This window comes from Pseudopipra pipra, chromosome 5 (genome assembly GCF_036250125.1).
Source record: "Pseudopipra pipra isolate bDixPip1 chromosome 5, bDixPip1.hap1, whole genome shotgun sequence".
Lineage (NCBI taxonomy): Eukaryota > Metazoa > Chordata > Aves > Passeriformes > Pipridae > Pseudopipra > Pseudopipra pipra.
Genome location: NC_087553.1, coordinates 48,552,390 through 48,573,841, shown reverse-complemented (window position 1 = coordinate 48,573,841; position 21,452 = coordinate 48,552,390). Strand labels below are relative to the sequence as shown.

The following is a 21,452-nucleotide window of genomic DNA, read 5'->3' as shown; positions in this document are numbered from 1 at the left end:
CTAATGGTCCTTCATTCCTTGTTGTCCTGGTTCAACTCTTGACTGGTTCTAGTCTACTCTTCTTCATGTACTGTGGTAAGGGGTGGCTTGAAAATGACCAAGAGTGGAAAAAAAAAAAAAGATTTCTAAATCAGGACAGTTTTTTCTCAATCTCTTCTCTATTTATTTTTTATTTATGGTATTTTGGTTGCTTTTAGGATCACTGAATTAACCACTGAATTGTCTTCAGTGATTCAAAGTCTTGTAAGTTGTGAATCAGGTTTTAACGTACAAGACAGTGGACATATTCTTTGTGTTCACTCCTGTGTGTTACTCTGCATTTGCTAATATCAAATAGTACTTTTTTGGTCCAGTTCACTCGAAGAACATGTGATTCCCTGTAACACTTCAGTTGGCCCTCCTGCTTACCACTTGGGAGAACAAATGTGTATTAACAGCTAACAGTGATAAAATTTATCACCTAACCCCCTTCCTATTCGTGTCTGTGATGAACAGCACAGGACTTAGCTACCTATAATAAGAGAGTTACCCCAAAGGCTTCACAGAAAGCCTACAAAACTCAGGAACTATGAAAATCCCTCTCTCATTCACAGAACTGACAGTTGACACCATGTTGTTCAACCTTTAATAGAACAGATAAAATTACGGTCTTTTATAGCCAATTCAGAGCTAAAAAATGTAGATTAGTAGAAAGAAGAGAATAAAGGAATATATTCTTTGAAAACAAAGTTGTATACCCAGTTCTTCAGGGGAAAATAAAATGAATTCTTTGAAGATATTGGGCAATAAGTTGATAGAGAAAACAATTTGGATTACACAAATTACTTTCAAAACTAAAATAAGTATTATTTTTTGATATGAACACCCATAGGATACCTAGGAATTCTGATCCCTGCACAGGAGCTGTACACACCATTACAACAATAATAAAAGAAAATGAATAAAAAAAGGTCTACCTGTTATAGAAATTATTTGGCTTTATTTTATTTTCAGATTAGTTACAATACAGTTAATCTTCATAGCTAATGAAGCAACAAGCTCCAAATGGATTCATTTTCCTTACTGGAACATTTTTACTTTTGCATACAATTATTCTCAACTCAAAACTAATGTTAGTTTACACAATTAAGTAAACGTTACACCCACACACTTATAACACAGACCATAGCAGAACAGGCAATGTACTCTACCTGCACAATCACACATGTAATTATCACAAAACAATATTCCATATGATTTTATGGCCAATACGACAGACATATAAGAAAGAAAAGGAAGGAAAGATTCAGCATTTGAATGGGAGTTGTGAAAGGCAAGTCCTCAGAGATGCTTTTAACAGTGTAAGAGGTTGCTGCCACCACGAAGCACAATGATGTCATCTTATCCTGTCTTTATCCACCTTATCCTACCACTCCTAACCGTTTTACTACTGCCCTTCTGCTTGTGCTGGCTCCTTGGCTTGCCAAATGCTTTGACAAGTCAATTCAACTCTTTACCAGACAGAACTATTTACTCCTTTCTTTCTGCTCAATAACATTGAAAATGGTGACAGAGGAGTCCACCAAATGCAAGACCAAACTAAGCAGCACATGGTGAGAAACAGCAAGGTGAAACAGCATCTTCCTCTTCTCATCTCAGCTTTACAGCCTCAGCTGTTTCATACAATTTAAATAAGCATGCCTTATAAAGTGTGAAAGGTTTCTTCAAAGGCACTACACACAAAGGAAAAGAAATCACTAAGATTTTACCACCATGCTTCCTAACAGGGACACCCAGCACTGGCTTCAGTTTGTAAAACCCACTGTTGTCAGCGTAGGCACATGTAGCTCACTAAATGCAGTATGAGCTCTTGTGCTCAATTCTTCTTGGTTGCATATCTGAACTATGTGCTCTGACTACATCTGGGGACAAATTGAACACTGCTGTATAAATTACAATCTCTCAACTAGAAAGTGGAGGTTCTGGGGTTCAGATAAAGGAAGTAACTTCATTGTTAGAACTCCTCACATGGCTTGGCACTGGGGAGTAACCTCCAATGCCAGAGCTCAGGGAGTGGCAGACCCTTCCAATAGGCAACCAGTAAGCTGAGGAAGTCCCTACATTAGTCTGCAGGGAATGCTGAGGAGAGGGGCACACATAGCCTTCTTTTTGAAGCTTTGCTACTAGATAAAAAGTAATGACAGTCACAAGATCAGAAGGAAAGGAGATAAGTCCAAAGACAATGGTTTTTAACTAGGGAAGAAGAAATCTATCTCATTTAAATCAGATTAATCAATTTATTATTAGATGAAGAATACTCTGGCAATTGAAGACTTCACATAGTCTGAGAACTGAAATGATGAAAAAGGAATTAATACAAATTTGCTTAAGACATTTACAGGTTTCATGTCATTTTTTGTAGTCTATGGCACAACAACAAGGCCCTAGGTTGAAGAGTTTATAATGTAAATATAGACAGGATATAAGCCCACTGTTGGTAACACAAGGATAAAATAAAATAAGAACATCTGCTGGAATGTTAAGTGTCTTTCTAATTAAATTCAGTAGTTGAATGAATCAGTTCATCACCAGCAAGTCTGATTTATTATCTCATTAATACAGCTGGTTAATATTATGAGGAGATTAGCATAAGAACTTGACATGATCCTAAAACAAAAATGAAAACAACAAAGACAAACAGGTGAATAAAGGAGTCCAAATAATGACCAAAAAAGGGGGTTTTAGACATGCAAAGAAAAGGGGGGAAAGAATGACAGGAATACAAGGGACACCTAGCAAACCTGGCACTCCACACTAAAAGCACAACAGATGCCAGCTGGAAAACAGAAAGGCTGAGCACCCTCCCCCAAGTTCACAATGATTACCTGGCAAAACCATTTAGTTATCAAAATGACCAAACCCCCAAATATGGTAGGGTAATGGCCAGTCTTCGCAAGCGAAGATTTGGGAAAGGTCATAAACCCTTCGAGCCTGCGCAGTGGATTTTTTAGGTGAGACACAGCGTGCGCTGAACTGAGCCCACCCTTTAATCCTGAGGTTCATCTGCCGGGGCCGAGCAAAGCTTGGACAGTGGCAGTGAGGTCCCCAGGACGTAGCTGGTTTGCCATACAAGGCTGACGAGCTCCAGCTGCCCGGGGGGCCGGGAATTGAACCCGGGTCGCAGCGGTGCGAGTCCTGCACTCTAACCACTAGACCACCAGAGGCCCCCCCAAATATTCCCAAATATGGTACACTGAAGAAATCAACCTGGATTCCTATAGGCAATTCTGCAGAAAATCGTGCTGCATTTAAAACTCTTTAGGAAATGAGTAGTTTTAAACCTTTGTCTCGTAATCCATTTTTTTTGAGCTACAATGGAACACTATCATGAAGGATCTGCTTGACACTCAAAATACACACATGACAGCCTCCTTGTTTTGCAGCCTTGGCACTGCAGCATCTATTTGTTGGCACAGCAGCATTCCCTAATTTGTGGTCATATTCTTGGAAGTGATTTTATACTGATTACAGGATTTTTCCTTTGTTTTCTAGAGTATAAAAGATGGATGACTAATGACTTGCTAGATAAACAGTATTCAAAACAAAAACTCAGAATAATGGAAATAAAACACCCTGTTATTGTCTTCACAAATACTACATGCTGTGGTGGGTCTGGCTGAGCCCGAATTTATTTCCCCATAGTAGCCCTCACAGTGCCGTGCTCTGCATTGGTAGCTAGAGAAGTGTTGATAACACACCCACGTTTTGGCTACTGCTGAGCATAGCACTGCAACATTCCTTCTTCAACTGAGGACAAGATCCTGGGAGGGGACACAAGTAGGCCAGCTGACCCACACTGACCAAGGGGATATTCCAGACCATATGACATCAACCCAGATATAAAAGCGGAGGCAAGGAGCAGGACCGGAGGCACTCATTGTCTCTGATGGCTGCCTGCTGACAACCGTACTCATGCTGGAGCCCTGCTTCTCAGAGACGTGGCTGACCATGGCTGCTTATGGGAAGTAGAGATTAACTGCTGGCTTCTGCTTTCTGCGTGTGCACACTGCTCTTGCTTTCTTTTTTTGCATAAATATAAACTGCCTTATTGCAACCCACTATTTGTGTTGTTTTCTTTTCCCGCCTTACTCTCTCCCCTGTCCGGCTGGGAAGGGGAGGGATAGAGCGGCTGCGTGGGCACCTGGCGTTCAGCCAAGGTGAACCCACCGCACATGCAAATATGTTTCTTAGTGAAAGAAGAATCAATGTACATAATCATCCCCCTACCTTGATATATACTAAAATGCTCAAATACTTTTATAAAGTTGAATTGAGTCTGAGTTCACGAGGAATTATTTAGCTATTACTTCTGCTTGTTAACACAGTATGAATGATATTTAGTTAAAATGTCCATGTGCTCTAGGAGACAACACATCCTGTAGCTTCTTCAAAGATCAATCAGTCTCAACCCTGCCTGTTTTTTCATTGAATGCAAATGAGCACTTCAAAAGAATACTTAATACCACAGCTAAACCTTGTCAGTTTTACAGAAACCGTACCATCCGCTGTCTGGGAATATGTGAATTTTATTCCAGTCAAATGACAGCTTTAAGAAAAGCTGTGAGTTACCAAATCCTAATAACTCAGGACACAGTTTCTATAGAGCAGGTGTCTGCTGGGAGCTGGAACTAACAGAAATACAACTGTGCTTAATAGCCATATTTAACAGGGCTGCTCTGTTGGGGAGCTTAGGATGTCACAGTTTCATTAGCATTAACAAGTGTTGCTATGGGTACCAGAGCACAGGCATCAGAACACAAGTGAATAGAAGGAGTGGGAAAGTGATTAATAAGAACCAGAAGTGTTAGAATTTTAATAAAACAAAACCAATGTGCTTGCCAATAAGATCATGTTTAAATAATAGACTACATTATTGCCCAGTTCACCAACAGATTCATGCCACTGCTTGTCATCTTGCTGCTCGAGCGCAGACTAACCCCTACACCAATAAAGAGCAGAACAAACCCACTGTTCTCACATAGAGATGGACACACATGCCCACACACACACAAATGAAAGTGACTCTAATAAGTATTCATAATAATATTTAACTGCTGAGGTTAATATGCAATTTATAAATACTTAACACACTACGCAGGTTTTATTGCAAGCTCAGAGCCACATAATGCTTATTTCTGGGTAAATGGCACAGATTTACATTAGTGTAACTAAATGCAGGGTTTGATATCTTGGTTACAAATATGAAACAATATTTATCTACTTCAGAATTATATTCTGAATAATTTTATTACACTTTTTAGAGCTTCTCTGATTTCTTACAACTGCTGTTAAGCAAAATTTCTGTTTACATTTCCCTGCTTAGTTTGATCACATGACATGGTAGACATGGAGAGCTGAGATCCACATTATGTACTAAAATCAGGGACAGAAGCAATGATTGAACCTTACCCTATTATCTGGAAAGATTAACAGTGTAATTATGTAGCCTGAAACTCAAAATGTTTAGTTACAAAGAAGAGGAAGAAAGCATTCAACACAAGAACTTGAAATGGAAGGACAAAAGTAACCATCTAGGTTCTTCTTTTGTACTTATCACCTAAATCTAATTAACAAAAATCAGTTTAACTTGCTCTTTAGTACAAAGGCATATCAAAGACACCATAATAAAGCATAAGCAATGCTGGTTTAAATTTGAGGAATAAATATTAAATTACTGCTATTTTCACATGAAAACTAACTACTTAAAAAAAAAAAGAGTATAATTTTGTGCCAAGCTGATCCAGACTGCAATTCTAAAACTTTAAAAAATACATACTGGAAGTAAAGATGTGTATGCAAATATAGTACTTCAGCGTGTTACCAGTGCCACCAACCCTCTGCAAACACTAGCAAGCTGGAAATAGGCATGCCTTAGTTTCTACTTACTGTGACTGTGACCTCAGCTCTCCCAGAAGGAAGGAGTCTTAACAACATCTGTAATAAGGGTAGTAACACTTCATTGCTACAAGTTATCTTTTCGATGTCTTTAGCATCTATCATACTAAGCCTAGTAACTTTTATGCCAACATTGCTATGCAAAACAGGTTAATGAGTTTACTCTCTGCTTCTTGTCATGGTGATTTAGTAGCAATCAATAACTCTTTATTACAAAGATTTTCCTTGTCACCTGTCCTTTTCCTCTAACAGGATTTAGTTCTCAAGCACATTTATCCTCTTGATGTTAAAAGAATTGCCTCTTGGTCTTTTTAAACAATTGCTTTACACTCTGTAGCTAAAGAAACCTACAGCCCTCTTTAGCAGTTCCTGTAGGAACCCCATGTCATTATGATGGGAATTTTTATCATGCTCTTAACTAAAATATTTGCAACATAGGGTTTATAACTTTTCCACTGGTAGACTTTCCTTGGAAAAGGCAACCATTTGAGAATAACAACTAAAAATAGCATGAAATTTTTACTTTAAATGTCACTTTAATTTTTTTCATACTCTTATAAACTAGAACTAACCTCGAAGTACATGCTGAGAGGTGTCATTTCTGGGATCCTGGTGTATGTGGGTTTCAAACTGACAGAAGAGGCTGAAATTTCTCTCAGGTACTCTGACTAGTTTCCCGATCCTCAGAACACCTTCAAGACTGAATTAAGAGAATTTTGTACTTGAAGAATCAGTACAAGGAGGAGCTCCTGTGACGCTAGAAGCTCTGTGGTCTGTTGCTGCTATCTCAGTGAACTGGAGTTTTTCCAGATGGAGAGTAGCAAAATAAGTTGTTTCTACTTTTAGACTCAAACCTCCATAAACAAGTAGTCAAACTGAAAAACCAGTGGCTCAAAAGGAAAGTTCATTATAGCGCGCAGTGATGTCCATCAACATAGTTCAGCCTAATTGATAGCTTGGTTCAGGAAACAAAGCTTTGACTGTATTTCAAATAATCCACTATTTGTACCCTTTATACATAAATCTTTCAAAATTATTTTCAGAGGAAAGTATTTTTAAGTCAGAGCTCAAATACTTATGTCTTACAGATCCCTGAGACATCTCACAGCAGGCCATATAAAATTTCTGTGAGCATATTCTGAATGTGTACTGGAGTTTGAAATAAATATTTTTATGACACTGGATTTATTTCTCATGCTCCATGCATTTATTAAACATATGACATAGATCTTGACTCTTAAGTATGATATATGCTTACTGATACTGCTAATGTAGCTCATTGACATGGATGATAAAATAATTGAAGTTAATTTCCTCAAGAAACAGAATTAGAATGTTAGAATTAGTGATACAAGTTGCTTATGTTTTTCAGGCATTATTTTGCTAACTCTGTAAATACATGCAGGCTCCTGAATATTAAATTAGTACAGTAATAACACGGGCTGCATGTTTTCATCCCATATAAGAGAAAATCAATTAAAACCTCCAGCAGGATGTTTTCTGTTACAGAAAACATCCTCTGTTTTCAGAGAAAAAGCTCTATCTCATTTATTCATGCATTACTGAGTCATAATAACATTCAGTGCTGGCACACTGGTCAAGACTAGCAAAATGCTCTGCAGTATCACTGCATGGACTTGTTCCCTAGCCATTGCTGTTTTCATATTGTGAGCCTTGTGCACTCCCACTGTGGGACTGCTGGGCCTGACCTGGGGCACGCACTGTGAACTTTGGCAGTGGTCCTGAGTGGCAGGGTGCTGCGCCATGCTCCCCTACGCTGCCCACCAGCTCTGTCCCCCTTTTCCCATCTCAGCACAGCTTTGACCCACACAGGAGTCTTGCAGTCCCTGATCATCCTCCAGCTGCTTTGTGCATTGGTTTAGAGATCAGTTTGGGGGCACATGAACTAGATTTGTCTGGAGTCCAGATACATACAAAACACATCCCAACCCTTAGCAGAGACACCTGGGTCTAAAACAAGGGCTACTTGGTGTGGGAAGACTGACTACATGTAATTCTAAGCAAAAATATCAAACCATGCAATATAGTTGTAGGGAATGTGGCACCAATTGCTTTTATCTACTGTGCCTTATTATTTGTTCAGGTGGACAGAGCCACACCATACCACACCAACTTGTGAGGGTGAAACAGATGGCATATCCAGTTATAAAGCTTCTATACCAGGGGGATAAAGAGAAGGCTTTTAACCTGCTACAACTACACAGGGCAAGTAGCTACTCCTCTGGGACAGAGACATCCTTGACAAAGGGGAGGATGACATATCAATGAGCAAGAATCAAACAGAAGCAGCTGGGCCATTTCACACTGGTCTGTGAGTCATAAAAATCAGAGAAAAAACCACAAAAGTAAAGAAAAAAAAAGAAGACCATTTGGAAGACATTGTCCAATGAAAACATGAGGCAAAAAATCAAAAGGAAAGTTTCAAGAAACACACTACAAAGGACAGGTGGGATACTGAAGCCACTGGCAAAACACCTACTATAATTTCTCTTTTACAGGTCTACTACAGCAAAATATTAGAACAGAATGGCAAACAAGCAGTGATCATGGGAATACCTGGTGGGACACCAGGCCTTGAGATCAATCATCAGACATCAGACTTGCAACTAAACCATTTCCTATAGTGCTGAAACATTACAAGTTAACACATACTATTGTATACTGACGATCTAAAATACTTTATGATCATATAAAAAACTCAAGTCAAACACAATACCCTTTTAATTTATTTCATATTTTTGTTGGCAGTCATTTGACTGTCATAATATGTAAGATGTTTTGAAAAATCAACAAAGACTCCAGGTGAGTACTTCTGACTCCATACTATAATGAAAGCATCGAATATGGGTACTCTTTCTGCATGAAGTAGTTCGAGCATTCCACATCTGTATAGCAAAAAAAGAGTTATTGCTTATACTACAGGGCACCAAGTGGGGCAGAAAAACTCCTTAACATGAGACTGTATTGCATAAATAACTACACACACACTACATTTGTACTCTTTTGTAGTATCTGGCATCTTCTTATTGAGGAAAACTGCTTGCACACCCCCAAATTACCTAACCCTACTGTGTAGCAGCTTGGCATCTTTCAAAAACTTGCACATCACATTGCAATCTAAGCAGAATCATAGAATGGTTTGAATTGAAAGGGACCTAAAAGATCATCTAATTCCAATTCCCCTGCCATGGACAGGGATTCCACAGCACAGTTTCAGCCTGGTTATATGGTTTTAATGGTCCTGACCAATACATAATTTAATACAACAACTATCGGGTCATCGAACACTAGACTTTTTCCACTCAAATGACCATAATTAACTACTGATTGAGTCGAGACAACAACTCAGCAAAGAACCTGCACTTTCATGAACATATTTCCCTGACTTCAAAGAGACACTAGTCAGGATTACATGCCCAGCTCTTCACAGGCACAGGCCTGCTTCAAGGTCGCACAAAACCTAGCTCATTTTCTCCCTCCCCGTTATTCAATGCCATGTTCTTTCCTGCATTGTGTGAGGCTTTTAAAGATGCAATATTTAAAGCTAGTTTAAAAGGCTCATAGAAAGACATTCAAATGCTTTCAGGCTTTTCTCCCGGTTTCAGCCTGCTGGGAGTTTGTGGATGAGAATGTGAAGCAAAAACCTCACAGTCTGGGAACAACTGCAGTTTTAGGATGCAGATGTTCACAGAAAGATGGAGAGCTCTTGCAGAGGTTTCAAGACAGAACACAGTGGAAGAAAGCACATAGGGTGCTTCATAAGGTTATGAAGGCTGTTTGTACAGAAAAGAATTTAACCTATACTGAAGTTAAAATACTTAATGCTTGTAATTTCATAATATTTAAGTTCTTTTCTTCCTTTCCTACTGTTCACTTTTCTCATAACCTATGCTAGCTTAAATCCTGCACCCCTTCATCAAGAAAGCTGGCTAGTCTTCAAGGGTGAGAAACTATCACCTGTTTATATGACAGGCACACCTTGTGGCAGGCATCATTGTAGGCAAGAATCTACAATTCAGTGCTCTTACAGAAAACAAGTACTCCCCAGTAAAAACGCAGCAGTGAACAAGCTATAGCAAATTATCCTGGCATGTGTGTTACACTCAGAACATTCAAAAAACTTACAACACCCCCCTAGTCCACACCTCTACATCTAAATAAAGCATGTCCACATCTATTATTTGTTCCGGCAATGAGAAAGCCTTTTTGGGTAAGAATCAGGTATTTGCCAATACAGAAACAGTTTAAAGGTCTTCATCAGTCTGAGGACTGATGAACCACCACTCACTGTTGCTCCACCGCAGCTAATAGAAGGCCTGAGCAGAGGCTTCAAACAAAGTCTTTAACACGCCAACAAGTTACATGTTTAAGCTGTGTATGTGCTCAGGAGGTAGTCTGAAGCATCTTACTTCTAAATGAGTTTCTGTTAGTATATAGAGCAGCTGATACTTGGTAGTTCGTTCATGTATCAGAGCCTTTAACTGCTACTGAGCAGGCAAGAATTGGCCTAGACTGCTGGAATGAAATACCAAGATAAAGGCCATCCATCTTTGCTTTTAAGCTATGAAAGTTTTCTGAATTCAGAGAAAACCAAACAGCAAGTTTTTATTGCATACTTTTGGAGAATACAACATATCCTATGCCTTGTGCTAACAGGAGTTATTGTATTCATGTCGAGGTGCGGGGACATCCCTTTGTCTTCAGATAAAATACAGTGCATATTTGCAACAAAATTATTTGTAAAATTATGGCAGGATCACAGGCAGCTCAGATCTGTATTACCAAGCAATACAATCCCTCACTTACTTTATTAATCCATTACTACCCATTTAATGAAATATTTAGTTTTACTTGTATATTGTCTCATCACCAGTTTTTAAAGAAATGTGCTGTTAAGGCTAAAAACACTAAAATATTATTGCAACAATTACATGAAAGAATTTTGCCCTTTTACTTTTCAAACAGAGAAGCACATAAAAGGTGATTTTACCGACAATAACTTAGTAATTTCCAGTCCTCCGCAAGACACATTTGCTTATCAGGTAAAAGCTGAGATTGCATTTTTAATTAAAAATCACAACAAAGGCTCTTAAAACATTTTAAAATAATACTACTTTAGGAGATCCATTCTTGTAATCATATTAAAATAAACTGCATTGCACTTCCAGAATTAATTAGTGAACCCGTCCTCCAGGTGTAATTGCTAATTGTTCAGTTCACAAAGACTAATCTGCATCAAACCAAGACCCTCTACAGAGTTTATAATGCCTACTGGTAAAAGGAATCTCTTCTCTCTCTCTCTCTCTCCAAAGTCTGTGGTATAGTAGAAGCTTCAGGTCTTGAAATCCTTTATTGCACACAAAGATTTAACCTGAGAAACAGATCACCAGTGGTACTCTAGATGCTTGAAAGTGCCCTGTGGGGTAACAACTGAGGATGCAACTATGTGTGTGATCATTTGGAACTGGTGGGGGGGTTAAGGAAGGTATTAAGCAGAATACCAGCCTCTAAAACCATGAAACAGAAACAGGCAGAACTAATATGTGAGGAACTCTTGTGAACAAACAGATGAGAAGAGGCAGCTGTATGCTGGGGGCAATGGCTGCTGTATCACCTTGCTGGGGTTTTCAATGAGCAGCCAGCAGCTCTCCATTCACAACCATGCCTGCTGTGGTTACTTGGAGAGGAAACAGGTAATGCACTCAGTAATATCTGAGTAGGAGGAGTAGTATAAGGAAGGGTGGGATGGGAAGGCAGCTGGTTCACTACTTAATTTGGTTAAAGACTATTCAGTATAAAATAAACAACAAAACCCAAGAAAAGTGGTAGATTACACAAAAATAAACATTAATGAGTAGGTGATAACAGGGAGAATAAGTTGTCTTTGGTCACTACAGGAACTAATGCCATTAAAGAAACTACACACAGCCTTGAACAGGTTCAATATGAATTTTGTCATTGATAAGAAAGGGGAAATGTGTGGTTATCATATGTATAATGGTATTTCTGAGCGTGTTTGTGGATGGAATATCAAAAGGCATTTGTGGGATTTTGTATCATTTATAGGAAATTTAGAAGAGGGGACAAAGGCAGAGAAAGGGAAGGATGGGGTGAAACAAACATCAGATAATGGAGGCAGGGAGTGGGGGGAATAAAAAATGGGTAAGTTGCATTTAAACAGACTGCTGGTGGGTATGCTTCTCTGATCACACCCTGCACTTGGATCACATAATTTCCTTCTTATTAAATCCTTTTCTTAACTACTTTTTTGTATAATTCACCCTCTGTCCTATGTGTGATACTGCTGCAAGGTCTAAGTGCCAGCAACCGCAAAAATACTGCAACTTCCAAGACCTGCAGGTCCAGGAACTAGCAACTGGAGGAATCATGGTGTATCTATTGTTTTCCTAGTGAACTTTAACGCTGTATGCATGTGTGTACATGTGTAATTTGCTAGCAAGGTACAAACTGGAGTAGCCAGTGAGTAGAAGGAGACCTGTATCTATAAAGATGCAAGGTCTGAGTCAGGGGATAGGCAAGGGGCCTGGGGTCTAGCCATGGACAGAGTTGATGCCCACCAAGGAAGTCCAGCTAATGAACTAGGAGATTCTGCTAGTATTTGAGGGATCTATGACTGTGGGATATGTGAGACAAGCTCTCAAAGCATCCTTAACAGGACTTCAGAGTTGAGCAAAAGAAGTGGTGGTTCTATCAAGAATGAAACAATTCTCACTAAAGTATCCTCTAGGTAGCAATGAAAAAAGGTAGACATGTACAAGACCAACCAAACTTTAGTTTTCCACACTAAATGGAATATTCTTAAAAATGGGACACAAGACATGGCAGGAATAAGAATAACATGCTGTGCTCTGGCATGGTACCCCCCAGTAGCATGCATTCAAAAGCACATAAAGACCTTGAGTAGAAAACTGTAACTGTCAGACTGATGATGAAACAATCAAAGACACAATTCCAGAAAAAAACTAATTTTAAAATCCATTGGCAGATGCTGTAGGAAGTGTTGATATGTAGCATAATTAATGTAGTCTGAACAAATTGTACTGTGGACAGTGATATGTTTATTAAAAGCCACTTGGTGAAGGCTGCTGGAGGGAACTAACTAGAAAGCCACACAGTCCTGGATTAGAATATAAAAGCACAGGCTTTCCTGTAAATAGGTAACAGCAAGACAGGAAAAAATATGTTATTTAATTTTCCTATATTCTGCCTCCACCCTTTCAGGTGTACCTAGAAGTACAAGATGTTGCCAGAAGGAACAGCTTTGTAGAACCGAAACCTCTGAATGAATAAGGATTTTGTTCAGAGCAGGGAAACGATAAATATTATGGGTAAGGTACTTCTTTGCCCACAGATAATGTGATTCATACTCTAAGATCTGTTGACCCGAAGAGGCTCTGCTCCAAATCAATAATTCTGAAAAGGCTATTTCAGCTATAGCGTAGTCTTGTCTCTGTCCAAGGGAAGACTGTTTATGCTGAAGTCTGTCATGGTTAACATGACAGACAGCAGTTACAAGGCTGGGGCAGAATTTTATGACTCCCAGCCAGCATGTTGGCAGATCTGTCTTCCGGAGACAGGGAGAGCCTGGATGTAAATGGAAGTTTATAGGCTGATTTGAAAGTTAATTTAGCCTGGCACCTATTATTTTGATTTTCAATAGTGACTTTTAGTCATTTCATCACCTAGAGACTCCAAACAATTTGTCACGGGATGTAAAGTGAGCTGCGGAGCAAAACCACTTAAAGTTCACTAATCCCTTCAATAAGTGTTCGTGCTCAGTAACAGGAAAACAGCATAGGCATATGAATTCCCATGGAACAAACTTTTTTTTTGGACTGGTACCAATATCTTTACAAGAGTTACCTGGAAAAACCTCAGGGTAATCTCATCACCTCTAATAGTCCACAGACCTATATATGGTTTCACACAGAAGACTTGCACAGACAAAAGCTCATGTCCTTTTCAACAGTTAAAACAGCATAGCTTTGCCTCGGGGTGCAATTACACCAGGCTAGAAGGGCTCTAGAAGAGTCTGGCTTTTCATGGTACGAGAGGCTCATGCCAAATCACTGCAACACAGAAATAAAGTAAGAATACTGCTTTAACTATTAGCATAAATATAGATATACTACTTTCACGTACAGAAGAAGGGTAGATGCTAGACAAACAATACAAATGTAACTTAAAAGACCACTAATTATCAAAGTTTGACAACCAGAAGAGCCAAGCATGGTAGAAATGCACACTAAAGGTTTGAAACTGCCTGCATACACATGACTTCTTTTTGTTGTGTCCTTCACACTATTAGTGACTTAAAAATGCAACATGACAGTAGGGGTTAAAAGCCAACCTGAACTGAAAAAAAAAAACCAAACCCAAGCCATTTTCTTCTCTTAAATATAAAAACATTAAACTATTTTTTCGTTCAGATCAAACCGAATCATCCCATAAGATCTCTATACCGCTTCAGAGTCACGATTTGATTGGAGAACACTTTTTAAAAATCAGACATAGTCATCTTAGAGACAACTTGTACCTGGTAAGGCCTGCAGAGCAGCATCCTATCACTGCAGTTTTCCCCCTTTTTTCTGCCTGTGCCTTCCCACAGGACCAGAAGATGTAACCCAGGCTCTTCCTCCTGCCTCATAACACCCAGGTTTCTCTCACAAGGACCAGTTCAGCCTGAGGATTTGTTGCAATTTCTGTATTATGAGCTCTAGCTGCTTCTAGAAGGCCACAGACATACAGGCTTCTCAACTGGGATGCAAACCCTGCTGTTCTTGCTGCTTACGATGCCTGGCTTATCCCTGCAGCCATCCCCCACAGTCCATTTGTGCTCCTCGCTGTGCACCACCTGCTTTGCTTTATCTCTGTGTATGTTTGTGCTGACAAACGGATTTATGTGAGAAGTCAAAAAGCCCCCCAGAGCATCAGCTCCACGTCCCACCGCCCTGGCACACTGCCGGCACCAACTCCATCTCCAGCTCGACTCTCTGTTGGAAACTCTCCCTCTCCCCACAGCTCCGCGTGCCAAACGCGGGGCTGCGCTACGGGAAGAACTGGCACTAGCAGGACCAGAAGAAGGAGTCACGTCCCTGTAACCAGCGGGCGCACCCGGAATCCCGCTCCGACGGGCGATCAGGCGAGCCCGCATCGCGCCGGGCCCCGGCGCTCCCGGCTGCCCCACACGTGTCCGCCGCTCCGCATCCCCGGGCGCGGGCGTCAGCCCCCTCCCACCCTGCGAGCCGGGACCGCGGAGCCGCGGAGAGGTCGGGGGAGCGGAGCGGGCCGCCTCCCGCCTCCCGCAGCGCACTCACCTCCCCGCGCCGGCCCCGCTCCCCCCCGGCACGCTGCCATTCCGCCGCCGCACCGCCCCGCCCGTCCCGGCGTGAGGCGGCCCCGGGAGCCGCGCTCCGCCCCGCTCCGCCCCGCTCCGCCCCGCCGGGGAGCGCGGGGCCAGACGGGGCTCGTAGTCTCTCCTTCGGCCGCGGGCGGCGAGGGGCGCGGCCGTGCTGAGGCACTACGTTCCCCGGCGTGCAGCGGGACGGGGAATATAAGTGGCTGGCGGCGAGCGCGCCTCAGTCAGTCCGCCCGCCCGAACAATGCTTTCGCCGCTGGGGCCGGGTAGCCGCGGCTGAGCGCGGCGGGAGCAGCCGGGAGCGGACGCGCTTGCCGGCCACCGCCGCTCCCAGCGAAGGGGCTGGCGGGGGGACGGTCGCTCGCACGCCGCGAGCATGTGGATACCCACGGAGCACGAGAAGTACGGCGTGGGTGAGTGAGAGAGAGGGCGAGCGGGGCAGCGCCGGGGCGAGGAGCAGCGCTGCCGGCGGGGAGCGCATCCCGGGCGGAGCGGGCTCACCCCGCGGGGGGCTGCTGCCGTCCCCCGCCGGAGCGAGGGCAGCGCCCCGTGCCTGTGAGTGGTTGCGATGGGGGTCGGAGGTCCCGTCGCTGGGCGGGGGGAGCGGCCCCTTCCCCGGGGGCGCAACAAAGGACGGCCAATGCCCGAGTCGCGGCTCCGGCGTCTCCCGCCGCTGCCAGGGGATGGGGCAGGGGCCGGTTCCTCGTCTCCGAGGCGGGCACTCGGCTGTCTCCGCCGGTGCTGGGTGGAAAGGCTGGCGTTCCATAGGAAACAAAGCAGCCTTAAAACATATCGCTGGGAGCGGCGACCCGACTGGAGACGGTGTCCGGTGGCGGCCCGGGGAGGAACAGGAGCGGGGCCGCGGGCATTGTTCGCGCGTCGGGGGTTTTGTCGCTGCTTCAGTGGAAATCAGACAAAGTGTCGCTTATGGGAGTCGCGCTTCCTCGCCTGGTTGTTCCCCTCTGCCCGCTGCAGGGCTCTGAAGCCCGCGGGTTTGACTTGGGAAGTGGTCGGAGAGACTTACGGTGATTTTATTTTTCTTGGCACCTCCTATTAAAGCCGGCAACACCCGATGAGCGCTGGCGGCTCGTCCCGGACAATAGCCCCCTCTGACACGGGTGTAGCTGAACTGTTGTACAGACCTGCCAGCCTAGTAGGCAGCTCTCCGTGTGTTTACGTCGCGTTTGAACGCGGAGTTGTTCATATTGGAGAAAAGCGGGAGGAGCGCAGAGCCCTCCTTTGTGTGTGTGTGTGTGTGTGTGTAGCAGCGCTGCGTCCAGCCTTCAGCGCGGGGCCGCTTCGTCCCATCTGGAGCTGAGACCAGATGTTGCTGTCCTCCGAACGCTAAATTATAGGGATCATCGATGTATGATGATCCTTATTTTCTTGAATTCTTTATTTGCCAGGTCACAGATGGGTTGCAAGATATTGATTAGTCCTGCCACCCGCCTTTCTTTACGAGGATGGGCAAGAGGCTTAAAAACCACTCCGGGACTCCCTGAGAATGGCATGCTGGATCTTAGCAGTCAAGTATTTCAAGCTGCAGCCCTCCTCTCCATCTATTTGTTGTTCATTTTTATTTTTGAGCACAGTATGCTATTTCACAACTGAAGCATTTCCCCCTTTGATTTATTAGCTAAAAATCAGTATGGAGCATCTTTCCTAATACTGAAAACAAGGAGCCAAAAACTGTTCCCCCTATTTGAATAACTACTTCCTCCTTGCTAAATAATTAAGTGATGTCCCCTAAAGAAGCTTTTCTATGTTTAGTAACTGTTTTCAGGTAATTACAGGTGAATCACTCTCCAGCTCTGCCTTATCTTACCAGGGCTGGTGTCATTGAAATCTTGCTCCTGATAAAGAGATACAGTTGCAATTTCTCAATAGTGAGGTTCCTTTGGCTCAACCAGAAAATGTAGTCCACCACAAAGATCCTCTTTGTGTAAATATAATATAGTCACAAAAAATATGCTTATTCTTATTTAAATTCATTCCATGATTTTCTGTGATTTGGCTTCCAAAGGCTATTCAAGATGGTAACAAAAAGCCTCTATTCAGTTTGGGTCCTCTGTACTCCTAGGATGGGAGTGATATTTTAGTTCATATGATCACTGCAAAATATTGAAATACTAACCTCAAGTAATTTAATTTTTTTCTTGGACAGCTTTTTATGCTGTGTTTTTATGCTCACTCACCTGCATGATGAGTGCTATCTGCAAAATCTTCACACCCAATCACCGTATAAGCTATTGTACTGTATAGCTGTGATCAGGGAGGCAGGAGAAAAGGTCATATCTTGCTATATAGCTTTTTAAACTTTACGTGAAGTGACTCATAAATCAAACTTGTGTTTTGCACCACAGACCAGCTTATGGATATTCTTTTTTACTGATGGGATTATTATGTTTCTAAACAACTATTTTAATACTGATGTGTTAAATGGTTGCATTAGAAAACCCCTTTGAGTGTCCCGATTAGTTGTACTGAGCATACATATCCTTTGTATAAAGAGCTCAGGGCTTGCATCAAAATCAGACCTCATCTGCATTTTTAGTCTGAATTTTGCAGCACATGCTGTGTACCACACATTTCTCCTGTGACATGCCAAAGTGGATGAATAACCAGTCAACAGCCACCTGGTTACACTGAAGGGTTACTGGTAACCAGGTGGCTGTTGCTGACTTGGAATCAGTCAGTCTGCGCCACTTCGAGGGATAATGAGTTACAATCTTGTCTTCTTCAAATTTTTAAACTTCTGCCTGCTAGTCACTGGTAATATCTAACTGATTTTTTCTGAGCAGGTTGCTTAACTCTGAGGTCATGGTAGACATTCATGCTGCTATAAGGAGAACATTATTACACTTACATGACACCTTTTATACTACAGTAGTATGTGTTATGTAGTACAGTTATGTGTTTTTGTTTCTAAGGCTATAGCTTTTGTCAGTTATGTTGTATTATCCCTCAGGATGCTAAAGGTGAAATAAGCACTGGAATATTTTTGGTTCTGAGAAAGTTTGCTTTGTCTGGGTTTTGATATTTGTATTTTCAGAACAGAAGGTTAAACTTCTATATTTCACTTTGAAATTCCACGTTTTGAATCATACCTTCAGCTGTTGTATCAAACTAGTGATGGCATTGTGTAAAGGATCCAATGATCAGTTATGTGGAGTACTTAGCATGAAGTATGCTGATGAAAGGGTAGGAGAGGTAAGATTATTTTTTGCTGTTAATGGTATTTAAATCTGGTAGATGTCAAATGGAGTTGACTTACATAAATACTGTATGCTGATCTATGTGATTAAGAACCTAAGAGAATCACAGATTCATTCAGGTTGGAAAAAAACCTCCAAAATGAGTCATTTAAGACTGCATAGCTTGGGATGCTCTGCAGACAGCAAACTGATAAGTGTAGAAGTGACTATTACTGTTTGGTGCAAAGTGGTAACTTTTATCTGTAATAAATAAATCACAGGACTACATAATACTGCTTTGACTCTATATTCAGGCAATCTCTTTTTCTTTTTGTCTCACCAGTTCTTCATACTACCATATAATCTGATTTCTTTGATTTACCTGAATCTGTATGGATGCAGTTATGTTTTCTGGAATGTGGGTGATTCACCCTTTTTTCCTGAGCACAAAGCATTTCTCTGGAAGGCATTTTTTGGATTAGGGTGCAAAGATAAATTAAGGAGATGAATTAAAAAGCAGTTACTGAGTGCATCATCTAATTGATAAGCAGAATGGTATTCCAGATGCTGAAGTCATCTGTACAGCAAAATACACTGGTTTAACTCAGACAAGTTTAAATAGTGCTTGATATTTTTAGTGTGGTTAACACACATAAATGTGCCTAAGGGGGGCATGAAGTTTGGCTGTCTCCTAGTTTATAGATGGAGTAGTGTGAGGACCAAATGAATTTGTGCTGTAAGCTGAGGTTTATAGGAAGAAAAAGACGAGGGTGTATTAGTTGATCACAAGAGCAGTATTGACTTGCACATAGACAGAAGCCGAATCAATTGGGGGTTGTGTCCTGTTCTGAGTTGCAGCCAGACTACTCTTTCTAGCAGTCCTGTTGAAAGATAGCTAACATATCCTTATCTTCATGCTGCAATACTTTTTTTCATTGCAAACTAATTTTACTGTAAATGAACTTGGTTTGTTTAGCTCAACAGTATCTCTCTGTCAATAACATGCTAGACTTCTAATATAATGTGTTTTGTTTAACACAAACACTTCGTCAGCCTTTCTTGTGTGCCTCTCCAAACAGTAAAAATGAAGCCTTCAATCAAGCCTTATTTCCTCTATTCTCCTACATTAATCTTGCTGCACACTTCTATGTGGAATTCACTTTGTATTTTTGTCTTAGACTAAATGTCAATACTAATGAGCTATACCAGAACTTCTGTCAAGCTATCTAAATAACTGTTTAGAGGTGAGACAAGACAAAACGTAAGGTATTTGTGCGTTCCTTTGGATAAAGGACAGTTGGAGGGTAATGTTTGCTTTCTATTTATAGCTTGTAACTGTTTGTGGGGCTGGTCACCTGGAAGCAGGTGAAGGTGAAGTACCATGGGGCACAAGAGTGAGGTTGGCAGTAGACCAATGCTCCCTTTGCCTCACTGGGGAGTCCATTCTCATGTTATGAAATACTCCCTGAGTTTTAGCTATCTGAGGTAGCAAAGACCCACACACTTTCTATAGGAGCATTTTTGACACATGATGTGTTTGTCATGGAGGCTTTTATATCGATTTAGGATGTCAGTCAATTAAAGATGATATTTTTCTAGTCTTTTATATAAGCAGTAAGTTTCAATATCTTTCAAAAATGGCATGATCTCAACTCACAGCTTTTTGACAAAAAAAAAATCACTGACTATCTTCTGTTGGAAAACAGAATATTAAGTTTGAGATTTTTAAGTAATTTTTGGTTGTAAGACTAGTCTTAAGCTAAACAAGTGTTGTTAAAATGGTGAAATTTTCTTAAAAGAAGACTAAATCAAGATTTTAAAGTGGTTTTTAAACAGCTGCCTCCAAAAATCTGAAGTTTTCAGTACAGATATGTGATATTTTGAGTGTCTTCATCTCCTAAGGACAGCTTAGAGTTGCCTGGCTCATTAACACCTTATACAATGCCCTTCAGAGATCTCATTTTCCCCATTCACTACTTACCTGGGGAAGATTTCAAAGGCTGATGTTATTTCATGGTTAGCAGTATACTGATGACACTGTTTTTCTTCCTCTTACACTGTATTGAGGGTTTTTTACCACCATTCTCAGTATTGGCTTGTGAGGCTACTAGCTGGACTGGATTTATCCAAAAGGTGATGGAGCAATGGTGAATTAAATGACATAAGGTGTGAAGGTGAGAAAGCATTCTTCCTTTCTGCAGTGAGAACACATTTTTTGTTATCTAACATAGGCTAATGTCATCTGTGGCTGCTTCTGGGAGCTCAGGCAGCATGTGATGGAGTCACTAACTTCTCTGTCAAGGAAGCTATAATTGGTTATTTGACTCCTACCATGCAGATGTCAGCAACTTTTTACACTGCTGCAAGAGTGTCTGCCATTGACTCATCTCTTTGCTTCCCTAACCTGCACCCCAGGAAGGAAACTACAGAATAAAATATAGTTTCATGTTTACAGGCTGGTTCAATGTTGTCTATGATGTTCCATAGTTTCCAGTTCATTTCTGAGTGTTATTCACTGTGTAGGTTTTGGTCTATAAAGTTCTCTGTAATTTGAGTCTTGGGATCTGGGAAAATCTGGAAGAGAGCATTTTGACTGCTTGGATCATTTGTGACAGTTGAATGTATTCAGCAACTGAGACAAGGCACTTTCAGCTCAAAGTTCGCACCCCTGGGAGATGTGTTACTTCATTTCTTCAGTTTTGAGAGACTTTTAGTGTTGTGCGTGGATGTTGTGTGGTTTTTTGTTTTTGTTTTTTCCCGCTACTGGATTTCTAGTTGGCTCTTTGAAGGTATAGAGGAACAAACTAGATAACCCCTCAAAGTCCCTTCAAGCCTGTCTTTGTGGTTCTGCACAGAAGGGTTGAAATGGGAAGGTTTTGCTTCATTCTCAGTCTGGAATTTCTTTTGTTAATGTGAGATTTTTT

At 41.5% G+C, this 21,452-nt stretch overlaps 2 protein-coding genes across 8 annotated transcripts in view; one reads left to right on the top strand and one right to left on the bottom strand.

Moving 5' to 3' along the window:
* Positions 1-15,547, bottom strand: part of ZNF277 (zinc finger protein 277) — a 52,637-nt gene extending 37,090 nt beyond the window's left edge. The window contains exon 1 of one of the 2 annotated variants that reach the window (XM_064655985.1): positions 15,294-15,547. In XM_064655985.1, coding sequence (XP_064512055.1) covers positions 15,294-15,333 — 40 coding nt within the window. In that variant the 5' untranslated portion in view covers positions 15,334-15,547. Of the gene's footprint in view, positions 1-13,839; positions 13,925-15,293 lie in introns of those variants that run through there. The other variant, XM_064655984.1, reaches the window with a different exon arrangement.
* DOCK4 (dedicator of cytokinesis 4) overlaps positions 15,511-21,452 on the top strand; it is a 247,191-nt gene continuing 241,249 nt past the window's right edge. For 3 of the 6 annotated variants that reach the window (XM_064655982.1, XM_064655981.1, XM_064655977.1), the window contains exon 1: positions 15,514-15,747. In XM_064655982.1, coding sequence (XP_064512052.1) covers positions 15,711-15,747 — 37 coding nt within the window. In that variant the 5' untranslated portion in view covers positions 15,514-15,710. Of the gene's footprint in view, positions 15,748-21,452 lie in introns of all 6 variants that reach the window. The other 3 variants (XM_064655978.1, XM_064655976.1, XM_064655979.1) reach the window with 2 other exon arrangements.